At 37.3% G+C, this 25,352-nt stretch overlaps 1 protein-coding gene across 1 annotated transcript; it reads left to right on the top strand.

The window, feature by feature from the left end:
* Positions 1-1,379: 1,379 nt before the first annotated feature.
* LOC121426550 (aqualysin-1-like) lies at positions 1,380-25,352 on the top strand. The gene is made up of 8 exons (XM_041622896.1): positions 1,380-1,719; positions 14,606-14,746; positions 15,711-15,840; positions 17,146-17,258; positions 18,672-18,813; positions 19,646-19,830; positions 20,886-21,057; positions 24,785-25,352. Exons 1-8 carry the CDS (start codon positions 1,609-1,611, stop codon positions 24,922-24,924), a joined length of 1,134 nt encoding a protein of 377 aa, XP_041478830.1. The 5' UTR covers positions 1,380-1,608; the 3' UTR covers positions 24,925-25,352.

Raw genomic sequence — 25,352 nt, 5'->3', positions numbered from 1 at the left:
TTCTCAAGAAACAAAGATATCAAAAACCAAAACCACCGGTCTCCAACATAACTGGGGAAAAATAATAGAAAAGTTTCAGCTTTCACAGGAATATTGCGCGAGCTTTGCCCACAAGGGGGCGGCATACCTAATAGGAACAAACGCGCCGTTAAGCTCTTTTTTTCTTTCCTCACCCTTGCACTGAAAAGAAAATGAAAATAAAATTTAGTCCATTTTCGTTTAATTCACAACCAAACTTTAGTTAGTACTTTCTGCACTATCCTTACTCTCCTTGCATTAAATTTGATGTCAAAATATGTCATCACTATACAGTTCTATTAATCTTCGAAAGTACAATAAACTTTCGAAGATTAAAAGAGCACTTAATCCTTAATGTGCGTGAATAAATGGTTACCCGACACATGCTCCGGCGACGATTGCTCCGGTGACAAATGCTCCCCAAAATGCGACATTTGCTCCTCGACATTAGCTCCTCGACATTTGCTCCGCCGACATTTGCTCCGCCGACTGTTGCTCCGCCGACAGTTGCTCCGCCGACAGTTGCTCCGCCGACAGTTGCTCCGCCGACAGTTGCTCCGCCGACAATTGCTCCGCCTATATTTTCTCCGCATGTAGGGACAGTTGCTCCGCCGAAATTTGCTCCGAATGGAGGGACAAATGCTCCGCTGATAATACCTGCGCCGAAAATGCCATACACCGAAAAATTATTGTTTTTTTTTGTAAAACTAACAACGCTTCTTCTCCAGAGCTGTATGGTCATTAACATTATTTTATATATTTTTAACATTCCTAATTAAATTGCTCGGTGGAGAAACTGTCGGCGGAGTAACTGTCGGTGGAGCAACTGTCGGCGGAGCAACTGTCGGCGGAGCAACTGTCGGCGGAGCAATTGTCGGCGGAGCAAATGTCGGCGGAGCAAATGTCGAGGAGCAAATGTCGCGGAGCAAATGTCGCATTTTGGGGAGCATTTGTCATCGGAGCAACCGTCGCCGGAGCATGTGTCATTGATTCGAATAAACACATTATTTCATGGAAACATATTGGATATTGGCAACTCCTGTCGACTTTTTAAATTAAACAGTGTTATGATTAATGGGTAAACTGATTATTTCACAAATCGACCTCCGATTTTCACAAACCAGTGACACTGAAGAAAGACAGTAACCTATCCATGAAGAAACAGATGTGGTATTCAATATGTGAACAATAGGCGGATAAATCGTTGTGCTGGCAAATATTTGCATCAAAATTGATGAATAGCTATAGAATAATTTTTCTACACATGGTTGATACGTATTCAACGGCTGTTCTTTTATTCTCTTCCTGTGACTTCAGTTATGAGGCACTCGAGAGGGGAAATAGCTGTGTGTGTATACCTTGACGAAAATTAAGTTAACCGAAAAGAGGTGCAGAGGATGAGGGGCGGGTTCAGTATGTTGTGGTAGCATAAATGTATATTTAAACCATCTTGCGCACGAATTCACCACTCGTATTGGCTCCAATGCGTGAAGCTGTTTGCCGTTAATAGCAGAACCCGGTGTATCGCATCTGTATCCTGAAGGACAGTTAAACTTTGGCAAAGAGGCGAGAGGTTGATTTCGAACAAAAATGTTGGTTTTGATGATTTTGACTGCCTTTCTGGCGACCAGTTTGGCCCATAATGCAACATTCTACAAGGTTGAAGAACCAATTAACGACCACTACATCGTTGTATTGAAGGTAAGAACATATTCATTGCAATACCATGCAGTTCTTTACCAGACCCTGGGAAGCAGAGATGCTGGGGATGCGCGTGTTACTCCCCTTATAGGCAGCACCCCCTGGTATGGGGCCCCGAAGCTACCGCCATTTTGTTTAATCCATTAGAAGCTAAAATAAGCCCCCATTAATATTAATTTCGTACGATGCTCCCTCGTCAACTGTGGTTTTGTACGTGTATTAGACAATACGCACACCAGCGCAATGACAAAGGTCAACTTGGCAAATTTATTAATGTATTCATTTTGTTACGCGCTCGTGACGCGAAGGATTCAGCGAATCAAGCAAGCGCAAATCTGAGACGATACGTTGCGCTTTATAAAGTATCGATATCACAAGCGATATCACTTAAAAACAAAACAATGTTTGTATTGCGTCTTATATAGGCCTATGCTAATTCTAAAAGGGAAGATGAAGAGTAGATCAAGTCGCGATTAGGTAAAAAGGTGGAGGTGGGGTGGGGGCAAATCATGGTTATTACAATGATGGTATTCATTTTCACTGGTTGAGTATGAATACTGAAAAAATAACTTTCACCACTAAAAGAGTCATTTCTTGTTACAAATTTAATTTGGAGAAGTAAAAAAAAAAAAAAATCTTCATGGATCCCCGTGCCTGCTTTCTTCTGGCGTCCGTTTCATAATGAATTACACTGAGCTATTTAAACATCGCTATTATTGTGATAACCGTGGGAACCTTGATTATGATTGGTATTCGTAGTTACCATACTTGTAACTCATGATGAAACGGGCCCCAGTTTATCATGCTCAATATGTTAACATATTGAGCATGATAAACTGGGGCCTGTCCCCTTTATTCTCCAGCATTTCTTACTCTGTTTTTTTTTTCCATTTAATCATTTTCCCACTCATGTTCTTTTGTGCCGCCCTTCTCCTACATATGAAGAGCTCACTTTTAAAAGGGGTTAGGTCCATTTTTAATCAAATTTGATTTTTATGTCTTGATTTTTAGTAGCTCTATAAGATGATACCATAAAAAAGTTGAAATTCCCATAAAAAAGTGAACTAAAAAAAGAAAATTCACTTTTTTAAAAGGGGTTAGGTCCATTCATAATTTTTCTGGAAAAAAATATCTTAAAAAAATATGAAGATAAGTAGATTTCTTTTATACCCAATTTTGAATTTCTAATGGTAGGGTATCATGAAAATTCATTTTCGCATAAGAATATTGCAATATGGGAGAATAAAAAAAAATGATTTTCTTGGAGTGGCCCTAGCCCCTTTTGCAACTTAACTTTTCATATATTTCCTTCTTATTTTCCCACTTGTTATCTGTCTCCTGGTTTTGTCTTATTTCTCTTCCACCCCTTTTGTTCCTACTTCCAACACCAGCTCTCTCACCACCCCCTCTAAATTATCTCTTCATAATTATGTGCCCCTCCATTTCTTTCTCATCTCTTTTCAACCCACTTCTCATCACTCTTTCCCTCTCTCGATCTCCGTCTCACTTTGAATTTTGCCAATTCCAAATCCCTTTCATTTTAGCTCGGTACAAATACTATATGAACACAAATGAAAGACATGAAGGAATTTTCTGGTTAGTGGTGAATTTTATTAATTATCCAGAAAAAAATCACATTATCAAAGGATTAAGCTTTACCTTTTTCTTAAGCGTATGTTAATAGTTTGAACCAAAATAAATATGTTTTTGTATGCTGGGGGGGGGGGACAATTCCCCTACTTTTTGAAGCACTGAAAAGTGCCTTTTTATGCAAGAAAATGCCCCCTCACGAACGTGTACCTTTCACCTGATGAGAACCTGTTTTAGGTAATACCAATTAGTGCTCTTCCTTATATGCAATTTTTCACCCAAAAATGCCCCCCACGTGTTCTGTGCCCTTCCATCTGAGAGCCCGTTTCATGTAATACAAAGTGCCCCCTCGCCTTCTTGAAAGTGCCCTTTCTTGAATCACTGCCCCCTTTTACCCAAGAAGAGCGCTTCTAAAGAATTTGTTCTGTGCCCCTTTCACTTGAGAAGGATCTGTTTTATGGTCACCATGAGGAGTGCCCTTTGAAACAAGAAAACAATATTTTCATTTCTATAATATACTTCTGAAGGAAATCCTGTGTGCATTAAGTTTAATAATTCATGTGAGTGGGGTATATAAGCAGGTTCGTACAGATGGAGGGGGGGGGGGCTTGAAGGACTCTTGCCCATAGGCGGTGGAAGCGGTGGGATAGGGGGACCTGTCCCCCCTCCTAAATTTTTTGTTGAGAATCTTTTTTTTTTGCTCGTCAATTTTTTTCCTGCGTCCCCCCTAAATTCAGGTAGACCCCCCCCCTTTAAAATTGTTGTGCCCCCCTAAAATTGTGGTTGACAACCTTTTTTTTTGCTGGAAATTTTTGTGGTCCCTTCTAAGATTTAGGTGGATAAATTCAGGTGGACCCCCCTAAAATCGAAATCTATCACAAAATTGGATATTTGTTTTTAAAATGTCAAAATTTTGCTTGCTCGCAACTTTTTAAAAATTTCACATAAAACAGCATTTTCCCTGTGCCCCCCCCCCCCCACTTTCAAGCAACTTCAATCCGCTGCTCCTATTTGTATGTTTATAGCTTTTCTTTTTGCAACCAATTTTAATGAAAATCAATAAGAAATTTCATACGTCATGAATTTGGGTTGTGATAATTTTTTTTAATTGGACTTGGAAAAAAAAACCTTTTCCATCTTCATCACGTGGTTCCTAAGTCTTCAATGTTGAATAGCTGGATTTCTTGAATGAAAACATCTGTTACACCAGTCCTGCAGATTGAAAAAATAGAGAAAGAAAATCAATTAAATTGTCATGATTTATAAAAAAATGTTTTAAGAAAAGTGAGACTATGCATAGGTATATATGTTTCTTCAACACATACCATAGGAAATCTTACTTCTAATTATAAAGTTGTACTTCTATAAAGCATATCACTTAAACATGTTCTCTGCAGTTTACATACCACTCTCCATTCTAACTACATGTACTCTTCGAAAAAATGACAGAGATTTCTTGTAAATATGAATATATAAATTAACATATGTAAATTATATGAATAGTCAGAATTAAAGTTGATATGTTTTGTTGCACAGAATATTTTGATCTGTAATTAAAAACGACACTAACTATAATCTAGAAACAAAATTGAAATGGGTTTTTCAAAGGCAGGTCTATTTGTTGCCAAAAAAATGTGAACAACCTCCATTATCAAAAATAATCACTAACTAACTCACTCACTCATATAACTGCTGTAGTTTGTATTTCTCTCTGTGGTCCAGGCACTGTTCTATTAGGCCTACTTCACCAATTATTTATCATCATCAATCACCTCCATGGAAATTGTCAAATTGCATCATCCTATTAGACAAAATGTAAAACCAAAAAAAAATAGTAAATCTACAAATATGAAATATGAATATCACACTAAAGAATGAATAAAATTAGTTTTATAAAATATAACTCATGAAAAATAAATATTGCTTTGTTTATAAACAAATAGGAAATAAAAAGGCAATTTAATTACTAGTAGATCAAGGACATGTCCTAATTTTATAAATTTGCCCAAAGTACATAACTTTTGACATTGGTTCTACTTTAGACTCGAGAGCCTGTATATTTAAGAAGTGTATGTTCCGTACAGATCCTACCTCTTTGTGGCTCAGGTTATTTTTATTTAATGTAAACATGGTTAACATTCAATGCATGTAATGTATCTGTAATTTTGAATGGGTTAGTTTAACTTTTATACCTGGATGAGAATCTGAAAAATGATGCAGGCACTTATGATCATCATCTTGAACCATATAGGTAGACCTCTATACTGTTTTTCTTGTCCATCAAACTCAACCTGTTTTTCTTTTTCTTCAAACTCAACCTTTTTTTCTTTTTCTTCAAACTCAACCTTTTTTTCTTTTTCTTCAAACTCAACCTGTTTGTGAAAGAAAAGAGAGTACAATAATAAGAAGTGATATTTTTCATGGCCGTATGTAAAGGGGAGGGATTTGGGTAAGAGATGAAATGTGAAAACCTTCATCAAAAAAAGAATTGCATGACATCCTTCAATTTTATTTTAGAAAATGCACAAAACGGCCATAGGTAAATATTGGTTACTTCTGGCCCTCGCTTTCTGAATTTTAGGTTTCTCTAAATTTTTTCAAATGTCTGCCCTCCCCCCAAAAAAGAAACATCTGCATCTTTTTATTTCCGAATCTTATTTCATTTGACTTTAACATAATTTCATCTCATGCACTAGGTCTAGATCTATTTGTAAGAAAGTATAGATCTAGTCCAAGACTCAGAGCTGTGCAACAGCATTCGCGTATCTAAATTACTCGTAGGTCTAGATCTAGATAGTAACGATGGACTCTCGATCTATCTAGACCTAGAAAGTAAAGCTTTGGTTCTAAACTGAGATCTAGGCCTATATGGATTTGAAGTCGTTTTATTCCTGGCTAAAAGTTTAAACTTCATTGCCATTATTGACCAAGATTAGATCTAGTCCTTGGTCCACTGACACTGACAGGCATACTCGTACATGTAAATGGAGTCGTTTAGGCCCAGACCTAGATCTAGGCCTAAATTACAGACCTAGATCATAAGCCCTGGGCCTTGGGTAAGTGTCGCGGGTTGGGAAAGTATAATTTAGATGACTCGATTTGAATTAGGTTGGCCTAGAATTAGAAAGCATCGATGAATAAAAGTGAAGTACCGTAGGCCTAGATCTAAGTCTAAAATAATATTAATAATAAGAAGCAACAGTAACACTAGGCCTAGATCCTCTGTTAACCAAGTTAGAAATTAGATCTAACGTTAGGCCTATCTAGATCTAGGTCCTAGATCTAGCCTATTGATAATAAGACAAACATGCATGCAGAGCAGCATATTATTTCGTATAGGGCCTAGGCCTACAGGAATAACCGTCGTTTCTGGGGATTTATTCAACAATTTCTGACATTTTTTTTACTATTCGTGAGTGAGCCAACACAGTTCAGCGGAACAACCAAAATAGAGAGACTGAAGCTTTTGGTCTAGGAGTCTAACTATAGACCCTATTTATAAATAACAATAAGTTAAAATGGGTGGGGGCTAAATGAAGAAGCCTGAAGTTATGCAAAATAAATTTGATATCTGAAACTGAAAGTGAGGATTGACACAATGACAGGCAATATATCTTCATCCACACTCCACTTCACAGTTTATTCCTGACTGGGTTTCGATCTACTGAAGATAGATGCAGATCTCCCTCTAGATCTAACGTTACAGTGTACAAAAAGAAGCTTCATTCTTCTTGCTTTAATCAATCGTGGGTTGGTCCTTGTTAATTGGAGGTGAACCAAACCGGCCCGAAATTCTCTCGATGCCCAATCGGCTAGGAGCCCGTACAAAATACATGTGGTTAACACAGTGGCATAACCGCAACACTGCAAGCAACATACAGGCTGCACTGGGCGACGATGACAATCTAACTTCAATTTCAAAGACCAAATTCTGCTTTCCTTTAACAGAAGAATGATAGTAAACTCTCTAATTTGGTAGAGAAATAACCTAAGATCACAAAATACAGTGTGAAATTTGTAAATAGTCCACTGAATTCATGTGGTTATATCAATTTATACGTACTCACCGGAGTGTTCGTAGGTCCATTTTTGTGTGGAAAGAAAAGTTTCAGAATGAATAAATTAGATGACGTAATGCGGTCAAATGAATAATTATTTCTGTAACACGATACCACTAGTATCGATGGCAAAGAATCGGGGAAATCGCGTATTAATGACGCTCTTAGCCAATGACAAGGCCGGAATATGAATATATTTACGCTCATGAATGTCAATGGGGGCTTATTTTTGTCTTCAAATGATCGCGGTAGGCGGAGTCTAATCTGATTTGTTTTGTGCTGAACGCGCGCGCAGCTTTCGGTCTAGTAATATATTATAAGGTCTTTGCCCCCTGGTATGGGGTCAATTGCACGAAAGGGTCTTTCAAAGGACCGTCTTTCGAGTCGCCCATCTTTTATGATGCGCTGTAAGCGGGATATTTCTGAAATGTATGATAAACGAATAAAATTTGTTAGCTACCATTAAAATAAATTTGTGTACAATTTCATGATATATCACATTTTATAAACAAAGATTTTGTTCACTTTAGCGGATGAATAAATATGTTTGTAGGTAATTTATTTAAAATGCGTTTCTCATGGCGCATCATAATAAATGGGCGACACGAACGACGGTTCTTGCAAAGATCCTTTCGTGCAATCGCCCCCTGATTCCTCGAAGGAGAGAGGAATGTAACCAAAATAACAAAATTTTGTAGACAGCTCTTTCTTTTTTTATTATTATCTGGACCAAGATTACTACATTTTGTAGTGAAACCTTTTTTTTTTGCTTGTCGAATTTTTGGGGACAAAAAATTTCTAGTGAAAGCTTTTATTATTGTCAAATTACATCGGATCCCCTGAAAAACACTCCAATGGCCCTTGTGGTTTAATACTATTCTCTTTCTAAAACATGGGTTTAAATTGGAACATGGCCCTGGGAGCAGGGGTGCTTCACTGTAAAAACTGTGGTGTTAAATCTGACACCAATTGGTGTTAATAGAGGACCACTCCCTGAGGTGTTAAAATTACACCCTAAAGATTGAACATAACACAACACCAAAGAGTGTAAATGCAAAAACCAAAGGTGTTGTAATAACACCTATAGGTGTAAAACTAACACCAATTTAACACAGGTGTAAAATAACTGGTGTGGTCATCTATGTACACCGGTTAACACCACAGTGTTTGCTGTTTTGGGGTGCTGAATCACCCCCTCCCCCATTATTATTTTGGAGGTGCTACGTGTGTCATACATCATTAAACCTCCAAACGTTAGGTCGGTATCCTAATATGTCTGTAGATTTGACCCAAATCTCTTTCAAATGACGTGTATGAGAGCTATTGTTATGATTGTCATTAAAAAAAAAAAAATCAAAGTTACCTTCATTTTGGAGTGAAAACCCTTTTGTTCCGTTCTGTTTGCTTACCAGCACTCCTCTATTAAAATCACTCCTAGGCCCCTGATTTGGCTTCTGCATATAATGGCAGGGGCATATACAGGATTTTCAAAGGAGGGGGAGGGGGGGGCACATTTTCCCTCGAAGAAAATAACAAGCAAAAAACAAAAAAAAATCACTTGTGTATAAACGACATATTCCCACTCAAATATTGTTTTAAACATTCAAAAGGGGCACACTTGTGTATGAACGTCATATTGACATTAAAATATTGACTACACTACTCGCAAGGTGGAGGATGGCCACAGGCTGGCTGTGTCCCCCCACTGGCATGTGGACTGAAAATTGTGCCCGAATTATTTTGGTTTTATGTTAGGATTCGATAAAACAAAAAATATTAGCATAGTAAGTTCTTTGTAAAGGTGAAACATCTCAAAAATTCACATTAAATACTTATATTCACGATCTCTTGCAGGCTTTTTGATAGTTAATTCGTAAGTTAAGACAGGAAGCTAGGCTAGATCATACACAAAACATAATTTACAATAATTTACCTTACATTTTAGACTGGCTTTAGGAAGAATATGAATGGAACAACCGTACGATTGATTAGTGGAACGTAATGTATTCGTCGTGTTCATTCTTTTTGCAAAAAAAAAATATTTTTTTTAATGGACTCTGAATCTGCTTCCCGTATAGGCACTGATGAGTGGATTCCGGAGATAAGAGTGACATCGCAATGATAAACTGGAATACAATTATCTTACACGAAGGGAATTCAAGGATTCCTGAGTGTTTTGTCAAGTTTTTCTCAAACCTTTTTCGCCATAATTTATCTGCTTCTATCGCTATAAGTTCAATTACACCGTTTTGCCAGGAAATATTTTCCAAACATTAACCGTGAGAATATCCTCTCTCACCAAGCTTCCAGGGAACGATTTTATTTAAACAGGGGTGTGGGTTTAACTTTGAAAAGCAAAAAAACCTGGGTTTTTGATACAAAGTGATAGTAATTTTGGTTACCTTTCTGCAATTTAGCATACTTATCAGATTTCCAGGGGGTGCTGTCAATGGAGAGCAAGGCACGTAACGCCCGCATCCCGATTCCTAGGGACATGCTTTTGCATCTCTTTTGTTGTTCCGTGGTTTTCCGTAGGAACTTAGTCTAGATTCTAGACGTCGGTGTACTTGTTATTTCTCTCCGTTCGCTTCATTCTCCATCCCCTGCGCGCCTTCCCCAGTGATCGCGCTATCCCCTCTTTCATGCCCTTCACGTGTCATTAATGAAATTTTAACTCCCTTGACTTTTATATTCAACCAATCTTTGGTAACTGGTCTGGTTCCTCAAAATATGAAAGTAGCCAAGGTTGTTCCAGTGTTTAAAAAAGGCGATAAACGGATTGTCAGCAACTATCGTCCAATTTCACTCCTTACTTCCCTGTCTAAAATTCTTGAAAGATTAATATATTCTCGTTTGATAAATTTCTTATCTGATAATCATATATTATGCGATTCCCAATTCGGTTTTAGAAAAAAACATTCCACTGTACACGCCTTACTTTCTTTTATTCACAAAGTGGCAAATGCTATTGATAATTCTCTGCACACAGTTGGTGTATTCCTGGACCTTTCCAAGGCCTTTGACACGATCAATCATGATATTTTGCTTTACAAGTTATCACATTATGGTGTGCGTGGAAAGGCCTTGGAATGGTTCACGAGTTACCTAACTAACAGAAAACAATTTGTTTCAATAGAAGGCCATAAATCTCAAATGAAAACTATTTCTTGCGGTGTACCGCAAGGATCACTCCTAGGCCCACTGCTTTTCTTGTTGTATATTAATGATTTTAATAATTCATCAAATGACCTATCATTTATTCTTTTCGCGGATGACTCGAACCTTTTTTTGTCACACCGTAACCCTAATTTACTACTTACCATTTTGAATAGGGAATTGCGGTCTGTTCAGACATGGATTCAAGCAAATAAGTTGTCACTCAATGTAAACAAAACAAATGTTATGCTTTTCAGTAACTCTTTGAATTCTTTGCCGGACCATGTAATTATAAACAATGTTAATTTGCAACAAGTAAATTCCACCAAATTTCTCGGTCTTTACATTGATCATGAATTATCATGGAAATGTCAAATTGATTATATATGTAAGTTATCTTCTCGTAACACTGGCATTTTGAATAAACTAAAATATTTTTTTCCTGATCACATTTTAAAAACATTATATTCTACACTTGTTCTATCCCATATGAATTATGGAATATTGGCCTGGGGTAATTGCAATACAACCTTAATTGATAAAATATTCACGATACAAAAACGAGCAATTAGAGTGGTTAATCAAGTTGGTTTTTATTCCCATACAAACCAATTATTTTTCCAAAATAAAGTACTCAAAATTTCTGATATATATGCATTTCAAGTTGGTATATTTATGTTTCAGCTTTCAAGAGGTGAATTGCCTGATACATTTGTTTCTATGTTTCAAAGGAACAACCTAATCCACACATATCCCACCCGGCTAAGTGACTCCTATCACCTTCCGCGTACTCGCACTCTCCTTGCTCAAAGAACAATCGCATTTGAAGGGCCCAGGTTTTGGAACGATCTTCCCCATGATATGGTACAGAGTACCTCACTTAATATATTCAAACGTAAATTAAAAGCGATGCTTATCAATTCTTATAATTTCCCTTTGTAAACTTTTATATTCATGTACTTTGTTAATACGCTCTGGCTGAGTAATGAGTAATTAATAATAGTGATAGAGTGGCGGACTCTTTTTTACTTATATATTTTATTACTTTTTTGTATTCCTTACACAATCGTCACATTTTGGCATTACTTTGTTATAATCAATTTCTTACCTGTCCTCTCCTCATTAAGACCGAATTTTTTCCTGGATCCTGCAGACTTAACAAGCCTTGCTTTTTTATGCAGGTTCCCTCATATTTCACTCCTCTTATTTGTCTTTAATTCCAAATCGCTATTCTCTTTAATTTGAATTCATTGTTATGCCTTGTCTGATTTGTATTCTCATGAGTTTTCTGATGTTGTTTTCAAATTTTGTTTGTACTTGTGAAATATGTAAAATAAAGTCAAATCAAATCAAATCAAATGATGTGATGATGGGAAGAAATCGTGCGGCTGTTTTCTTTTCGGGCGTAGAGGTCGAAGATTGTGTTATTGATTAACAACATAACTGAAAAGTAGAACAGTCCTGGCGAAGGACTAGTAGGAACTCGGCAGGACAGCATTTTGCTGGTAAAAGCCAGGCTGGTATATAAACAATTACCTATGAAACAATCAGTCATAATGGCTGACGTTTTAGACGACAGAAATCATTCTCGGGCCTTTTTATGAAAGTGGAGACAATGGCAGAGTTGGGATTCGAACTCACAACCTTGCGATTATGAGTCCGATGCTCTAACCACTTGACCACACGACCCGTTTTCAATACAAGATGATAGTAATTTTGGTTACATTTCTGCAATTTAGCATACCTACCAGATTTGCAAGGAGTGCTGCCAATGAGGGGGGGGGGACAAGGCACATTAACACCCAGCCCCAGCACCCCGCTTCACAGGGACATGCGTTTACATCTCTTGTTGTTCTGTGTTATTCTTCCAAACATTGGTATCATTTGAGGGAGATCACGTGACCTCGTCATGTTCGTAAACACTCATTAGGAATGTTCTCCCCTGTTGTCTCGTGTCGTCATGCTATGGTTTTAGAATCCTCTCGGTATTCATAGATTAATTGGATACATTTGAAAACACAATCTGAATCAGTGAAAGAAAACTAGTCTAGACATTCTATTAAAGGTTCCACAGACAAAATGCGATAAAGTAGAAAAGTCAACCTGATCAACACATCTGTATAGGATTTTTTTTTGTGAAAAGGAATTGCATGTGTTCTATCTTGTCATGTGTGGATTCCCATTATCTGCAACAAACCGACCCTTTTCACCCGGTAAAAATCGCAATTTTGATGATTCCAGTGAAAAAACGAGGCTAATGACGATTTTTTAGCACGTGTGATATTAAACTAAAACGTGATCATAATCACGAAAGCTAATAAAATCCAGGGCCTTTTCACACGTGAATCTTGAATCGTCATTGTATAATGATGATTGCAATTCGTCATCGGACCTTTCACACGGACAAATTCGTACCGTAATTTGAGTGAAACTTAAAGGAAACCAAAACCCAAGAAGAGAAGTAATCTTATTGGAAACAGTAAAATGAGAGGAAGAATTTAAAACTTGTTTTAATTATCAAAATCAGTTATAGAATAAGCGAGTTATGGACGTTTGAAAACTTTTGTTGTACTTTCTATGGGGATCCTCAAATTGGCAAACGTGCTTCAAAATGACTAATTTTTTGGACAACTCTCCATTTGCTTTGACAAATTTTCAGATTTTCCCCTTTATTTGAGATATTTCACATAATTTCCTCCTGACCTTGACATAATTATGTGGTATAAATTATATTTTCCCATGAAATATGTTGTGCTCAGAATGAGGCGAAATGCGATAAGCCAGTTCACGGTTAGCTGATGATCAATACAACCTTTCTCAAATGACCTTCGCGATTTTTCATTTGGATGAGCACTAACATTTTCAATTGAAGATGTTGCGTAAGTTTTCCCGGCAAAGCATTAGAATGAAAGGCATTGTATAGACCTTGGGTCCGTTACATAAAACTTTTTACCTGAGAAAGCTCAGGCTGTTTTTTACCGGAGTTTTTGCCCTGTGTTAAAGTCATTGGCGGCGGAAGCCAAAACTTTTAGGAGGGGACAACCCCCCAAAAAACTTTGACAAGCAAAAAAAAAAGGTTCTCAACCCAAAGATTTTAGGGGGGACGTAGGAAAATAAATTGACAAGCAAAAAAAAAAAAAAAGGTCATCAACAACAAATTTAGGGGGGACCGTACCCCCCTCCTCAAATTTAGGGGGGACACGCTCCCCCCCCCCCCGCTTCCGCCGCCTATGGTTAAAGTCAATGGCAGAAATCAGACTAACCTTTGTTTTCAATTTTAACCATGCAACGGGCCCCAGGTGACTAGAATAGTACATCAAGGGTAAAGTTTTTTAAATCTGTTTGTTAATTGTCTGCTCTTGGCACATTTTGACTATTGTTTAGGCTATTGTCAAATACCAGGGATTGAGAATACTTTGTTACTCTTCAGCTTTGATGTGATGGAAAGAATATTTTAAAAGGAATACGTGAATAATCATCAAATCACAAATGCCTATGTCAGTGAATTTGAAAACCACCTTCATCTGTTTATGGTTTATCTCAAATGACCTTTCACTGCTTGTGCGCAGTTTACAACCATGAACAGGCTTATTTGAAAGATAATGAGGAAAATCTGTACATTTGTGTACAAAACAAATGGAGAGTTGTCCACGAAATCAGCAATTTTGAAGCACGTTGCCAATTTGAGGATCTCCATAGAAAGTACAACAAAAGCTTTCAAACTTTCATAACTCGCTTATTCTATAACGATTTTGATAAAACAAGTTTTAGATTGCTCCTCTCATTTTATTCTTTCTGATAAGATAGATTTTCTTCTTGTATTTTGGTTTCCTTTAACTGGAATTCATCTCCGGAGTAGAATTTGAATTCGTGATTGTGAATAGCGTTCGCGATTCTGGTTTGATTTCACACGTGCGAAAAAATATGCCCTGAGCCTTACTTTTAACTGGATCATCATTTAAATTACGATATTTTTTTTACCGTGTGAACTTCAGAATTCATACTTTCAAATGTATTTTGATGATAATTTTTCATCGTTCTTTAGACATGTTCGGATGACATTATTTGTTTTATTTTAATAGTCTGGCTACGACGTGGTGCCCATCAAGAATCTCATCCTGACAGATCGTTCTGGAATCTTCCGAGACTCCCGTATCAAACACACCTACACTAAAGCCATTAACGGCTTCTCAGCAAAACTATCACAGAGAGCTCTCGAAAAGGTAAGCAGATAGCTCCCAACCTCTAAAGCCATTTTGCCAACTCCTTGCTACTTTCAGGACTTGCAAATGTTTAATGGTTAACACTATAGGGGCACCAATCCAATAACTTCTCATGAATATTCATACTAAGGTCCGTCGACGAATGCGCGTGCCTAGCCTGCATGCTTTTTCCCCCCATTTTCAACGTTTCATCAACAATTTGGACCTGAAAGATGATCTGACAATACAGTACTGTTGATACGGTAACTGTGTGATAAAAGTGTGGGACTTTACGTACAGAGATATGAATAATTCATGAGCTCGGGCTGCAGAATTGGTATCTAGTTAGTGCTTACCATATTAAACTTATAATGTTCTATTGATAAGCCTCATTCATAAATGTGAACGTCTTATTTAATTCTGTGCGTAAACTGTCGCTAATGCGTACCAGTTTCGTATTATGAATAATAATGATATTAGTGATATTATTATCAAGAAACTAATAATAAAATTGATAATAATGATAAAACAACAATTACTACCACTAATAATAATAATTATAAACTATAGCATGTTTCTGCTACCATCCAAGATTTTTCTTTCAGTAGCGAGTAACATGCTTAGATGTTCTTTTTATACCATTTTTTATTTTTGAAAATATATGTATATTCTAAACAGGATATCAGTAATAATGTTTTAAACTTCATTCCTGCATTGAGGAATAGAACACACATGATTGTAACACGCATATAAAAAAATATGCATAAAGAAGTGATTCGTATATAGCATCGACACAATTATCGCAATAAATAACAATTCAAACCAGGAAGTGAAATAATATTTTTATTCAAAAAGAATATTTGGTAATTCACGAAAGAAGGAGACAGTCATCGCTTAACTTATGATGACAACCGCATGAAAGTAACCCCTTTTCAGTTCAATGAATAATATAATACTGGCTTTCATTTTGAAACACCAAATTCAGCTTCTTTATCGTCATGAAATCAAGTATATATCGCAAGATGGCAGAGTCAGTGCTTCTACCGTAGCTCAGTGGGGTTTAGACCGTGTCAACCAACGGAACCTACCTCTTACTGGAGAATACAGTTTCACTGGTAGGCGTTTTTTCTATTACTACTACTGTTCTAATACTGCTACTACTTCTACTACTACTACTACTACTACTACTTCTACTACTACTACTACAAAGCGCTTAGAGACATGCAACTTTGCTTATGTATTTTGCGTTATACAAAAACGTTTCATTATTATTATTACTACTACTACTACGACTACTTCTACTACTACGAATACGACTACTTCTACTACTACTACTATTATATTAGTACTACTACTACTGCTACTACTACTACTGCTTCTACTACTGCTTCTACTTCTACTACTACTACTACTACTACTACTACTACTACTACTACTACTATTTCTACCACTTCTACTACTACTACTACTAATACTACTACTACTACTAATATACTGCATATATCATTACTACTAATACTACTAATAATAATATTCTGATTTTATATAGCGCTTCGTACATCGTTACGATATCCCTTAAGACCACAGCATACCTACAGGATTGGTCTGGGACCCGATATTGGAACAACACGTAATAAAATTTGATCTAATACTGAGACATGGAACACCATACTGTGTAAAATTCTAAATCATTTATCGTAGAAATACTCCTTTTAAACTCTGTGACAATACTACAATCCTTAGAACAAAAGCGAATTGAATATCTAATCGTAATGACGTCATACGATTGGCTACGATTTGAAACCAAAAATGAATAATTGCAGTCATCCAAAATTGCTTTATTAGTATTCTTACAGCTAATTTGAACCTCAAACAAAGAGATATATTTTTTATTCAAATTTTCAGAAAAAGAGCAAAATATGAGATTTGTTCCAAAATCGGATCGCGGACCAGTCGTACATGTAAGTTGTTCGATAGCCTATAGCGCTTAATTTATTACCCTTGACGGATCCTGGCTTGCCACATACAATGTATACACTTTCAACAAGAGCTTCCAAACTCAATTGATAGGCCTTCGCACCCTACACCTGTGGGTGAATAGTGGATTAACGCTGGGATTCGAACACACGACCCTCCGATTACAAGGCGACAGGCGCCACGGCACTTCCGTCATGCAAGTCATGTGCGTGTTCAGGTATTTTGGTGATCTCCAACGCTGGAGATTAGGGAACTTCCAGATAGCAATGGTGACGGAATGTGACTTTTGTCTTTATTTAAGGTCATTTGTTTTATATCCTTACTGCTTGTTTACCCTGTTCTGCGAAATAATGGCACTTTCATATAAATGATGTCGGCTATTATAGCGAGAATAAGAAAGATAATCCATGCTCTCGGTTATTCGTTACTCGTTCACTTTGCAGGGGACGGTTCTGGCGTCAGTGTTTATGTTATCGATACAGGAATCTATCCACAGAGCACGTTCTTTGGAGATCGGGCAAAAATTGCTTTTGACGCAGTTGGAACTGGTGCTTATGTATGTATGATAAATAATGTTTAACCGAATATGTTCCTTACGAAGCGTAACTTATTTGTGTATTGAGCTCACTTTTGATAGTGAAGGAAATTCATGATGATGAAAACATTATCTCCCGGCAAACGAAAGTGAGTTGTCATTACATTGACAAAGAAGTTCTATAATTTACAAATAAATCCAACCACTACCATGACTACGCCGATCAGCCAAAGATCGAAAATGAAGTATTGGCAACATTTTGTCCTCTACTTTAATAACACTGTAAACAACTCCCGATCCTATCACGCAAGGTACATAATACTCTGTACACCTCTTTCAAAGCTATTGCCTAGCATATCGCCAACGAGCAAACCAAAACTAGTTAGGCAGGAATACACGGGGATACATCCCCCCCCCCGATCATTTGACCTCAACTTTTCATAATTATCGCTATTGAGTTGTATTTCCTATGGAAGCTTAAAATTGCCACCGAGATGTTGAGATAATCATCTTGGGAAGTCGACATCATGATAGCAAAAGATCAGATGACGAGATCCCGGATCTCATCATGTCGTCATCTTTTAGAAGAGATGATCAGATGACAAGATCCCGGATCTTATCATGTCGACATCTTTTAGAAGAGATGATCAGATGACAAGATCCCGGATCTTATCATGTCGACATCTTTTAGAAGAGATGATCAGATGACAAGATCCCGGATCTTATCATGTCGACATCTTTTAGAAGAGATGATCAGATGACAAGATCTTGGATCTCGTCATGTCACATCCAGTGGAAGAGATGATCAGATGTCATGATTTCGTAACTCATCATGTCTACATCTTTTAGAAGAGATGATCAGATGACAAGATCCCGGATCTTATGTCTACATCTTTTAGAAGAGATGATCAGATGACAAGATCCCGGATCTCATCATGTCGACATCTTTTAGAAGAGATGATCAGATGACAAGATTCCGGATCTCATCATGTCGACATTTTTTAGAAGAGATGATCAGAAGACAAGATCTTTGATCCATGATCATGTCATCTAATCATCTCTTCTAAAAGATGTCGACATGATGAGATCCGGGATCTTGTCATCTGATCATCTATTCTGAAAGATGTGGACATGATGAGATCCGGGATCTCGTTATCTGGTCTTTTCGCTTGCAAGATGTCGACGTCCCAAGATAGTTATCTCAACATCTGGGTGGCACTTTTAAGCTTCCATAAATTCCCCAATTTTCCTAATCGTCTCCTCGTGTTTATTTTATTACTTTACTGCATATTATTTTGTTCTTGGTTGCTTCTATCATTCAAGTTTTTTTATGTTATAATCATCGATGTTGTTATTTCTATCATCAATACCATCCATAGGCATACTGTCTATTTAGAATTTTGATAACATTGCATTATCTGTCTGTGTGTGTAGGGTGTAGACTGCAATGGTCATGGGACCCACTGCGCTGGTACCGTAGGAGGCGAGATATTTGGAGTTGCTCCGGGTGTTAATCTCTTCGGAGTACGTGTTCTTGGTTGCCAGGGAGACGGTTCAACTTCTGATGTCGTTGCAGGTGAGGCAAAATCATTAAAATCGAAACGAATTTATTACCACGCAAATAGAGATGTACACACGTAAATCATCTAACATCTTTCAATTGTTTCACAGTTTGTAAATAACTAATACTTTATTTGGGGAGCATGCATTTTCCCTGAATGTGGACTTTGAAACATCATGATAAATTAAAAGCGTTAAAGAGATGGTCCGGGCTGAAAATATTCATATCTTAATACATAAAATAGAATTCACTGAGCAAAATGTGTAAAATGTCATCAAAATCGGATAACAAATAATAAAGTTATTGAAGTTTAAAGCTTAGCAATATTTTGTGAAACCAGTCGTCATGAATATTCATTAGGTGGGTTGATGATGTCACATCTCCACTTTCTGTTTTCTTATGTTATCATAAAATCATTTTTTTTTCATTTTTTCATACTTGTGTGAATAATATGTCTCCCTATAATGAAATAAGTTGCAGCAATGAATATCTAATGCACTTAATCAGTTGTCAATCCGATTTTTCTAGTCCTTGGAGTAAAAATTGAATAAACCTAATTTCATATAATAAAATATAAAAGAACAAGTTGGGATGTGACATCAGCCTACCTATAATGAATATTCATTTTTTTGATGAAATTTTCGGCATTCTGCTCAGTTAATTCTACTCTACTATAAATACTTTCAGCCTTGACTACCCCTTTAAATGTAAAGATTGAATAAAAGAAAGATTTGAATGTATTTTCAAAACAGCATCAGCTACATGAATCCGCGGCTCCTGTTTAATCTAGGGCCGATCTTTTCTGTAAGGACCAGTTAAAGGCCAAATACACCTGTTCTATTTTCAGGTTGTGATTTTGTAGCGCGTTACGCCGTGCAGCCGGCCATAGCTTCGATGTCTCTGGGAGGCCTGGCCCAACCGGCATTAGATGAGGCCGTCAGAGGGATGATCAATGCTAGCGTACCCACAGTTGTTGCTGCTGGTAACTCCAACAATGATTCCTGTTTATACTCTCCCGCTAGAGTCGCAGAGGTTTGTTGCTGCTTTGCATGATTTCATCATCATCCGTATATTATACTGTTAAATTTATGCAATCAATTGTAAAAAGGTGGTTGTGCGAAATTGTCTTCTAATGGGGTTTCCATGTACTTTGTTTGTGTGTTTTAGTAAATTCATTTCGGGGAACAGTTTTTTCATATATATTTTTTTTTATATGGTATGCAAGGAAAGATGACTGGTTTCTTATCAAAGCCAAGTATTCTATTCACCAGACAGTCTCCATACATGCACTAAAATAGCCTTGAATAAATCTAATTTTAATTCACTTTCAATTCTGTTCTGGGAAAAATATTAGTGGGGGCGCTGTGGTCTGGTGATTACGACTCTCGTCTCTCAATCTGAGGGACGTGAGGTTCGATTCCAAGCCATGGCGTGTTTTCCTTCAGCAATGAATTTACCCGCATTGGGCTGCACTCAACCTAGGTGGGGGTGACTATGGGTACCCGTTATAGTGGGCAGCGCAGCTAACACTGGGATAGTAATAGCAACGCTCTTTTGTATCCTCAGGCAAAAAGGGCTTGATATTATTGTTTTTGTAGTTATCAATGTTATTGTTTTAACAATTTGTGTGTGTCATTATTACCTTGTGAATACATCATGTACATCGCAATTCGGCCTTAGCCGCGATGATGTCTTGATTTTTTTTATTAACATGATTAATAAACCATGTATCTATCTAATCCAGCTATCATTATTGTAAATAATATCAATGTGATTGCTTTCGAGATGTCATAAGAAAAATGAACAACTGATTTGGTATTGTCACATGAATGAAGCTATTTGTGTCAAACCTGTGACTACAAGCATGATAAGTAATACAGTTACTATTCCTTTCCATGTTGGGGATTTGAAAATCCTACTCTTACACTAATTTGTTGATGCATTACTGCAGAGATTTCCCAATCTTTTAGGCATTTTTAACTATATTTGATTCAATTTCGTGTGCATAACCTTGATCGCAATGTGTAAGCCTTAATCTGCTGAATGCGTCACCGTGTTGTAAACCAACGATCTTTCATCCGTTTCAGGCGATAACCGTCGGCGCTACAGGTATCAACGATCGTAGGGCTTATTTCTCCAATTATGGGAGTTGTGTTGACCTGTTTGCTCCTGGTGTCAATATCCCAAGTGCATCAATAAGCGGTAAAGAGTACACACTGACAATAAGTGGAACATCGATGGCGTGTCCTCATGTAGCAGGTAAGCCTGCTGAAATCATTTGTAATAGGTCCATGCTGAAAGAGACTTGTTCCGATAATCGCGGTCGGGTCATGGTAGTCGCGTAACCCAATCTAGACCGTACACTCCCTAGTTTTATAATGGAAATGCATACCATTTCTGAAATATAGCCACACCGTTTGATAAAAAAGAGGTTAATGTCATGTATGAATTGACTGAACCATAGGCCCCCAATGTGCTTCAACATGGGCATTTATTTTCTCATAGGCCTACTGTATTTGTATCAAATCACTTAATACATTAAAAATGATACCATCATTTCCACAGTGTGTCTCATATAGTGTGGAGCACAATTTTGTAATAATCACATTCACACAACGAAAAATTCGAGCATTTTAACAGTGTTAATCATATTCTCACGTAGTCCACTATATGAACACATCGAAAAGACTTGCCCTGTTACAATGTGAAATTATATCCACACTCGAGCATCTCAACCTTGTGAATCACATTTTGAGACATAGGGACCGTTTCATGAAATTTGTCAGCACTGACAAGTTGTCTTTGTCTGAGAGTTACCATAGTAACAGACAGAGGCCATGGCTTCTCAGCCAATCAAAAAACGGTGATTTCAGTGAAATAGTCAGCACTGATAATTTACCACCCTTTTACCAGCTCACACGTAAAAAAATATCGTAATTTGAATGATGATTCCAGTGAAAAATAAGGCTAATGGCGACTTTTAGCACGTGTGAAACCAACTAAAACATGATTAGAATCACGAACGCCAATCACGAAATCAAATTCTACTCCGGAGGTGAGTTCCATTCCATTCAAATCAGTTTTCGAGTGAGCGTGTGAAAGATCCGCTGACTCTAAAGACAAATTGCAATTATTATTACAGTGATGATTCAAAATTAACGTGTGAAAAGGCACTACGTCAATTTTGACAACTTTCATGAAACACCCACCAGACGACATGTTTGAACGGTAAATTGCCAATTCGTCTACTGCCATCCCGTCCACTCACCACATGGTCTACATTCATTTCGTCTAATGCCATTTCGTCCATCAACATTTCGTCTACCACCCATTTCGTCCAATCACCATTTCGTCTAATAGCCATTTAGTCTAATAGCCAGTTAGTCTATAGCCAATTCGTCTACAACCATTTCGTCTACCAACCATTTCGTCTAAATCCATTTAGTCTAATGCCAAATCGTCCATTAACCAGTTCGTCCACCGTTCATTTGGTCCAATAGCCATGTTGGCTAATTTCAGTTGGTCCAATATCCACATCGTCTACTTATCAACTCGTCCAATTGCCATTTCGTCTAATAGTCATTTCGTCCATCAACCATTAGGTCCAATAATCAGTTCGTCTACCAACCAAATCGTCTACTAACCATTTCGTCCAATTCCCAAATCGTCCAATAGCCATTTAGTCTAATAGCCATTCGGTCCAATAGCCATTTCGTCTAATACAAATAATTTGCGTTATCCGAGGAGGGGAGCGAAATGACTTTAATACCTTGAAATTATTGATGATATTAGTTTTTAAAAAACCCTAAAAACTATGATGATAACTACTATCGCAAGGGTCGATTCAGTGGGTACAGCAATTCAGGCACCCCCACCCCCCCCCCTAAAACGCACACACACACGCACACACACCCATATAAAAGGGGGAACTAAGATGGGGAAAATGGAAAAGGGTCCTTTTATTTTAATTTGTCGCTCAATTTTTATTAAAAAAAAAGAAAGGAGAATATTGTATTCCGATATCAAAATACGATAAACAGATGAAAGACAATATAGCCTTTTAAAGAAATATTATTGATCAATATACCCCCCACCCCCCAAAAAAGAGCTCTTCCCGATCTGTCCTATCTTCTTTCCCTGTACTATCCTCTCCCTTTTTGTTCGTTTCCCGTCGCTAGAAGCCCGCCTGCGCCTAAAATAAATGTAGGCCTAGTAGTATTGACAATAACGATGAGTATAATGTTTGTGATATACTCATGCTGTAGCAATTAATGGATATAATAATAAGAATGATAATCATCATAATGATACTAATAAATAATAATATTAATAATTATAATAAAATTCAAAAGTACTTCTACTAATAATAATTATGATGATCATATTACTAATAGTAACAAAAATGATAATAATAAGGATAATCATAATAGAAATAATATACATAATTAAAATAATTACTACTACGTAGGCGCGGATCCAGGAGTTTACAGGAAGGGGGGTATTGAAATCACTAGAGTAGATTTTTGGTCGCGAGTATATAGGCCTGCCGGGTATAATTATAACACATCCCTTTTGCAGATCTAGCTTTTGCTAATGGGGGCAGGGGGGGGGGGCTGTTGCTCGAAAAATGTTCATTCATTTATATATTCCCCTGTCTGCGGATCGAAGAGGGTTTTTTTCCGTGTTTTTTTTTTGCTTGCGCGAGCTGATCTTTTTTTTTTTATAAACATTTTATTTCATGTAGGCCCACTATTATTTTACACATAAAATCGTAAGTCTTGACACTGTTTGAAATCCTGAACATTTCTCTAGATTAATAACTAATGCGAGGATTGCAAGCGCGCAGCGCGAGCTGAGAATTTTCCATATACTGACATGAAACAGGGGCGTTTTAAGGACTGCGTTTAGGAATTCTTGAAGATACATATTTTACTTTTGTAAATGCAACATCACAGTGCGAGCTGAAATTTTCCTATATTCAGACCTCAAAACGGGGCACTTTAATCACTTTTTGTAAATTTGTACATAATACACATCTAAATAAACAATGCGAGCGCTGGTCGAAATTTGTGATATTCTGACATGAAAAATGATGTTTTTCCTCGCCCGTATCGTGTATGTATAACCTCGATAAGACACACATTGCTTCCCCCTTTGGGTGGAAAACACTTCCATAATGCAAAGTAATCAATGACGAACAACACTAGTCAACAGTGATAAAATAAATCAAGAAGTTGAAGAGAATTGGTAATTAATTAGGCCCACAATCGCGAATAGAGTCGACTCGGGTCGTATAGGGCGCTAGTGCAGCATAGTAGACCAGTATGCGTATTAGACGAAATGAATATTAGACGAAATGGTGATTAGCCAAAATGGCAATTGGACATATTGGCTATTAGACCAAATGGCAATTAGACCAAATGATTGTTAGCCGAAATGAGTTTAGACCAAGTGATAGTAGACCAAATGCAGTAAGACCAAATGGAACATGGACGAAATGAAAGTAGACCAATTGGTTATTAGACCATTTGCCTTTAGACCATTTGGCTATTAGACCAAATGGGAATAGACGTAATGATAGTGGACAAAGTGGCTATTGGACCAATTGGCAAAAAAATACCATTAGACCAAATGGCTATTAGACCAAATGATAATAGACGAAATGGCTATTAGACGAAATGGCTATTAGACGAAATGGTGATTGGACGAAATGGTAATTGGACCATGTGGATAGTGGACCAACTGATGGTAGACGAAATGATATTAGACCATGTGGGTAGTGGACAAAATGGCAGTGGACGAAATGGCAATAAACCGTTTGAACACACTGAGTGACAAGGTATTCTTTCTAGCATGAATATTTACGTTATACTAAATAATTTTACTAATACATATTGATAAGCATCAACATGTTTCAGCTTTAGTTGATAGTTTGGTGAACTTTGCATTTTAATTATTTTTTTTAACTTTTTCTTTCCTGAAATAGGCGCAGCAGCTATTGCTCTTGGTAACGCCGAAGAACTGTCCCCTGCTGACCTGAAAACGAAACTCATGGAAGATACAACTGAGGGCGCGATATTCGATGTGGGAACTGATTCTCCCAATCGTCTTCTGTACGTGGGTTAGGAACCTAGCCATTTGGGAAAAGACCAGTGGTGGCACAGGATTTTTTAAGTGGGGTGTGGGGAGGTGGCGGGGCGTACACTAAAGATGAAATGTGAGAAAATTTTTTTGAAGATCGGAAGATGGTATTTTCAAGCATTTTACTGTCTGATTATGATGTTTATGTCAGCATATCTCTGCTATTTACAAGTCATTCTACATTTTTTATGTTCAAATTTTCTTGAGAGTGACGGGGGAGGGAGAGGGAAGTCCCCCGATGCCCCCGCCCCTTTGTGATGACACTGTAAACCACAAGTCATGAGTGCAATGGAATTTTGTGGTATAGGTAGTAATCTTGTTTCAGATTCTTTTGTCCGACTTCTTCGACTCTAAAGTGTTCAACTGTTCAAAACCGTCTTATAGGATAAATACATGCAAGCATTTTATTTGGC

Source organism: Lytechinus variegatus, chromosome 13, assembly GCF_018143015.1.
Source record: "Lytechinus variegatus isolate NC3 chromosome 13, Lvar_3.0, whole genome shotgun sequence".
Taxonomy (NCBI): domain Eukaryota; kingdom Metazoa; phylum Echinodermata; class Echinoidea; order Temnopleuroida; family Toxopneustidae; genus Lytechinus; species Lytechinus variegatus.
Note: the sequence above shows the minus strand (reverse complement) of the source record. Positions and strands in the feature narration are given on the sequence as shown.

What these genes read in the sequence shown, in the direction of transcription:
- LOC121426550 (XM_041622896.1), top strand. Translation starts at nt 1,609, where the DNA reads ATGTTGGTTTTGATGATTTTGACTGCCTTTCTGGCGACCAGTTTGGCC. An exon ending in ACTACATCGTTGTATTGAAG is followed by an intron (nt 1,720 to 14,605) that starts GTAAGAACATAT and finishes TTATTTTAATAG; the next exon opens with TCTGGCTACGACGTGGTGCC. An exon ending in GGCGTGTCCTCATGTAGCAG is followed by an intron (nt 21,058 to 24,784) that starts GTAAGCCTGCTG and finishes TTCCTGAAATAG; the next exon opens with GCGCAGCAGCTATTGCTCTT.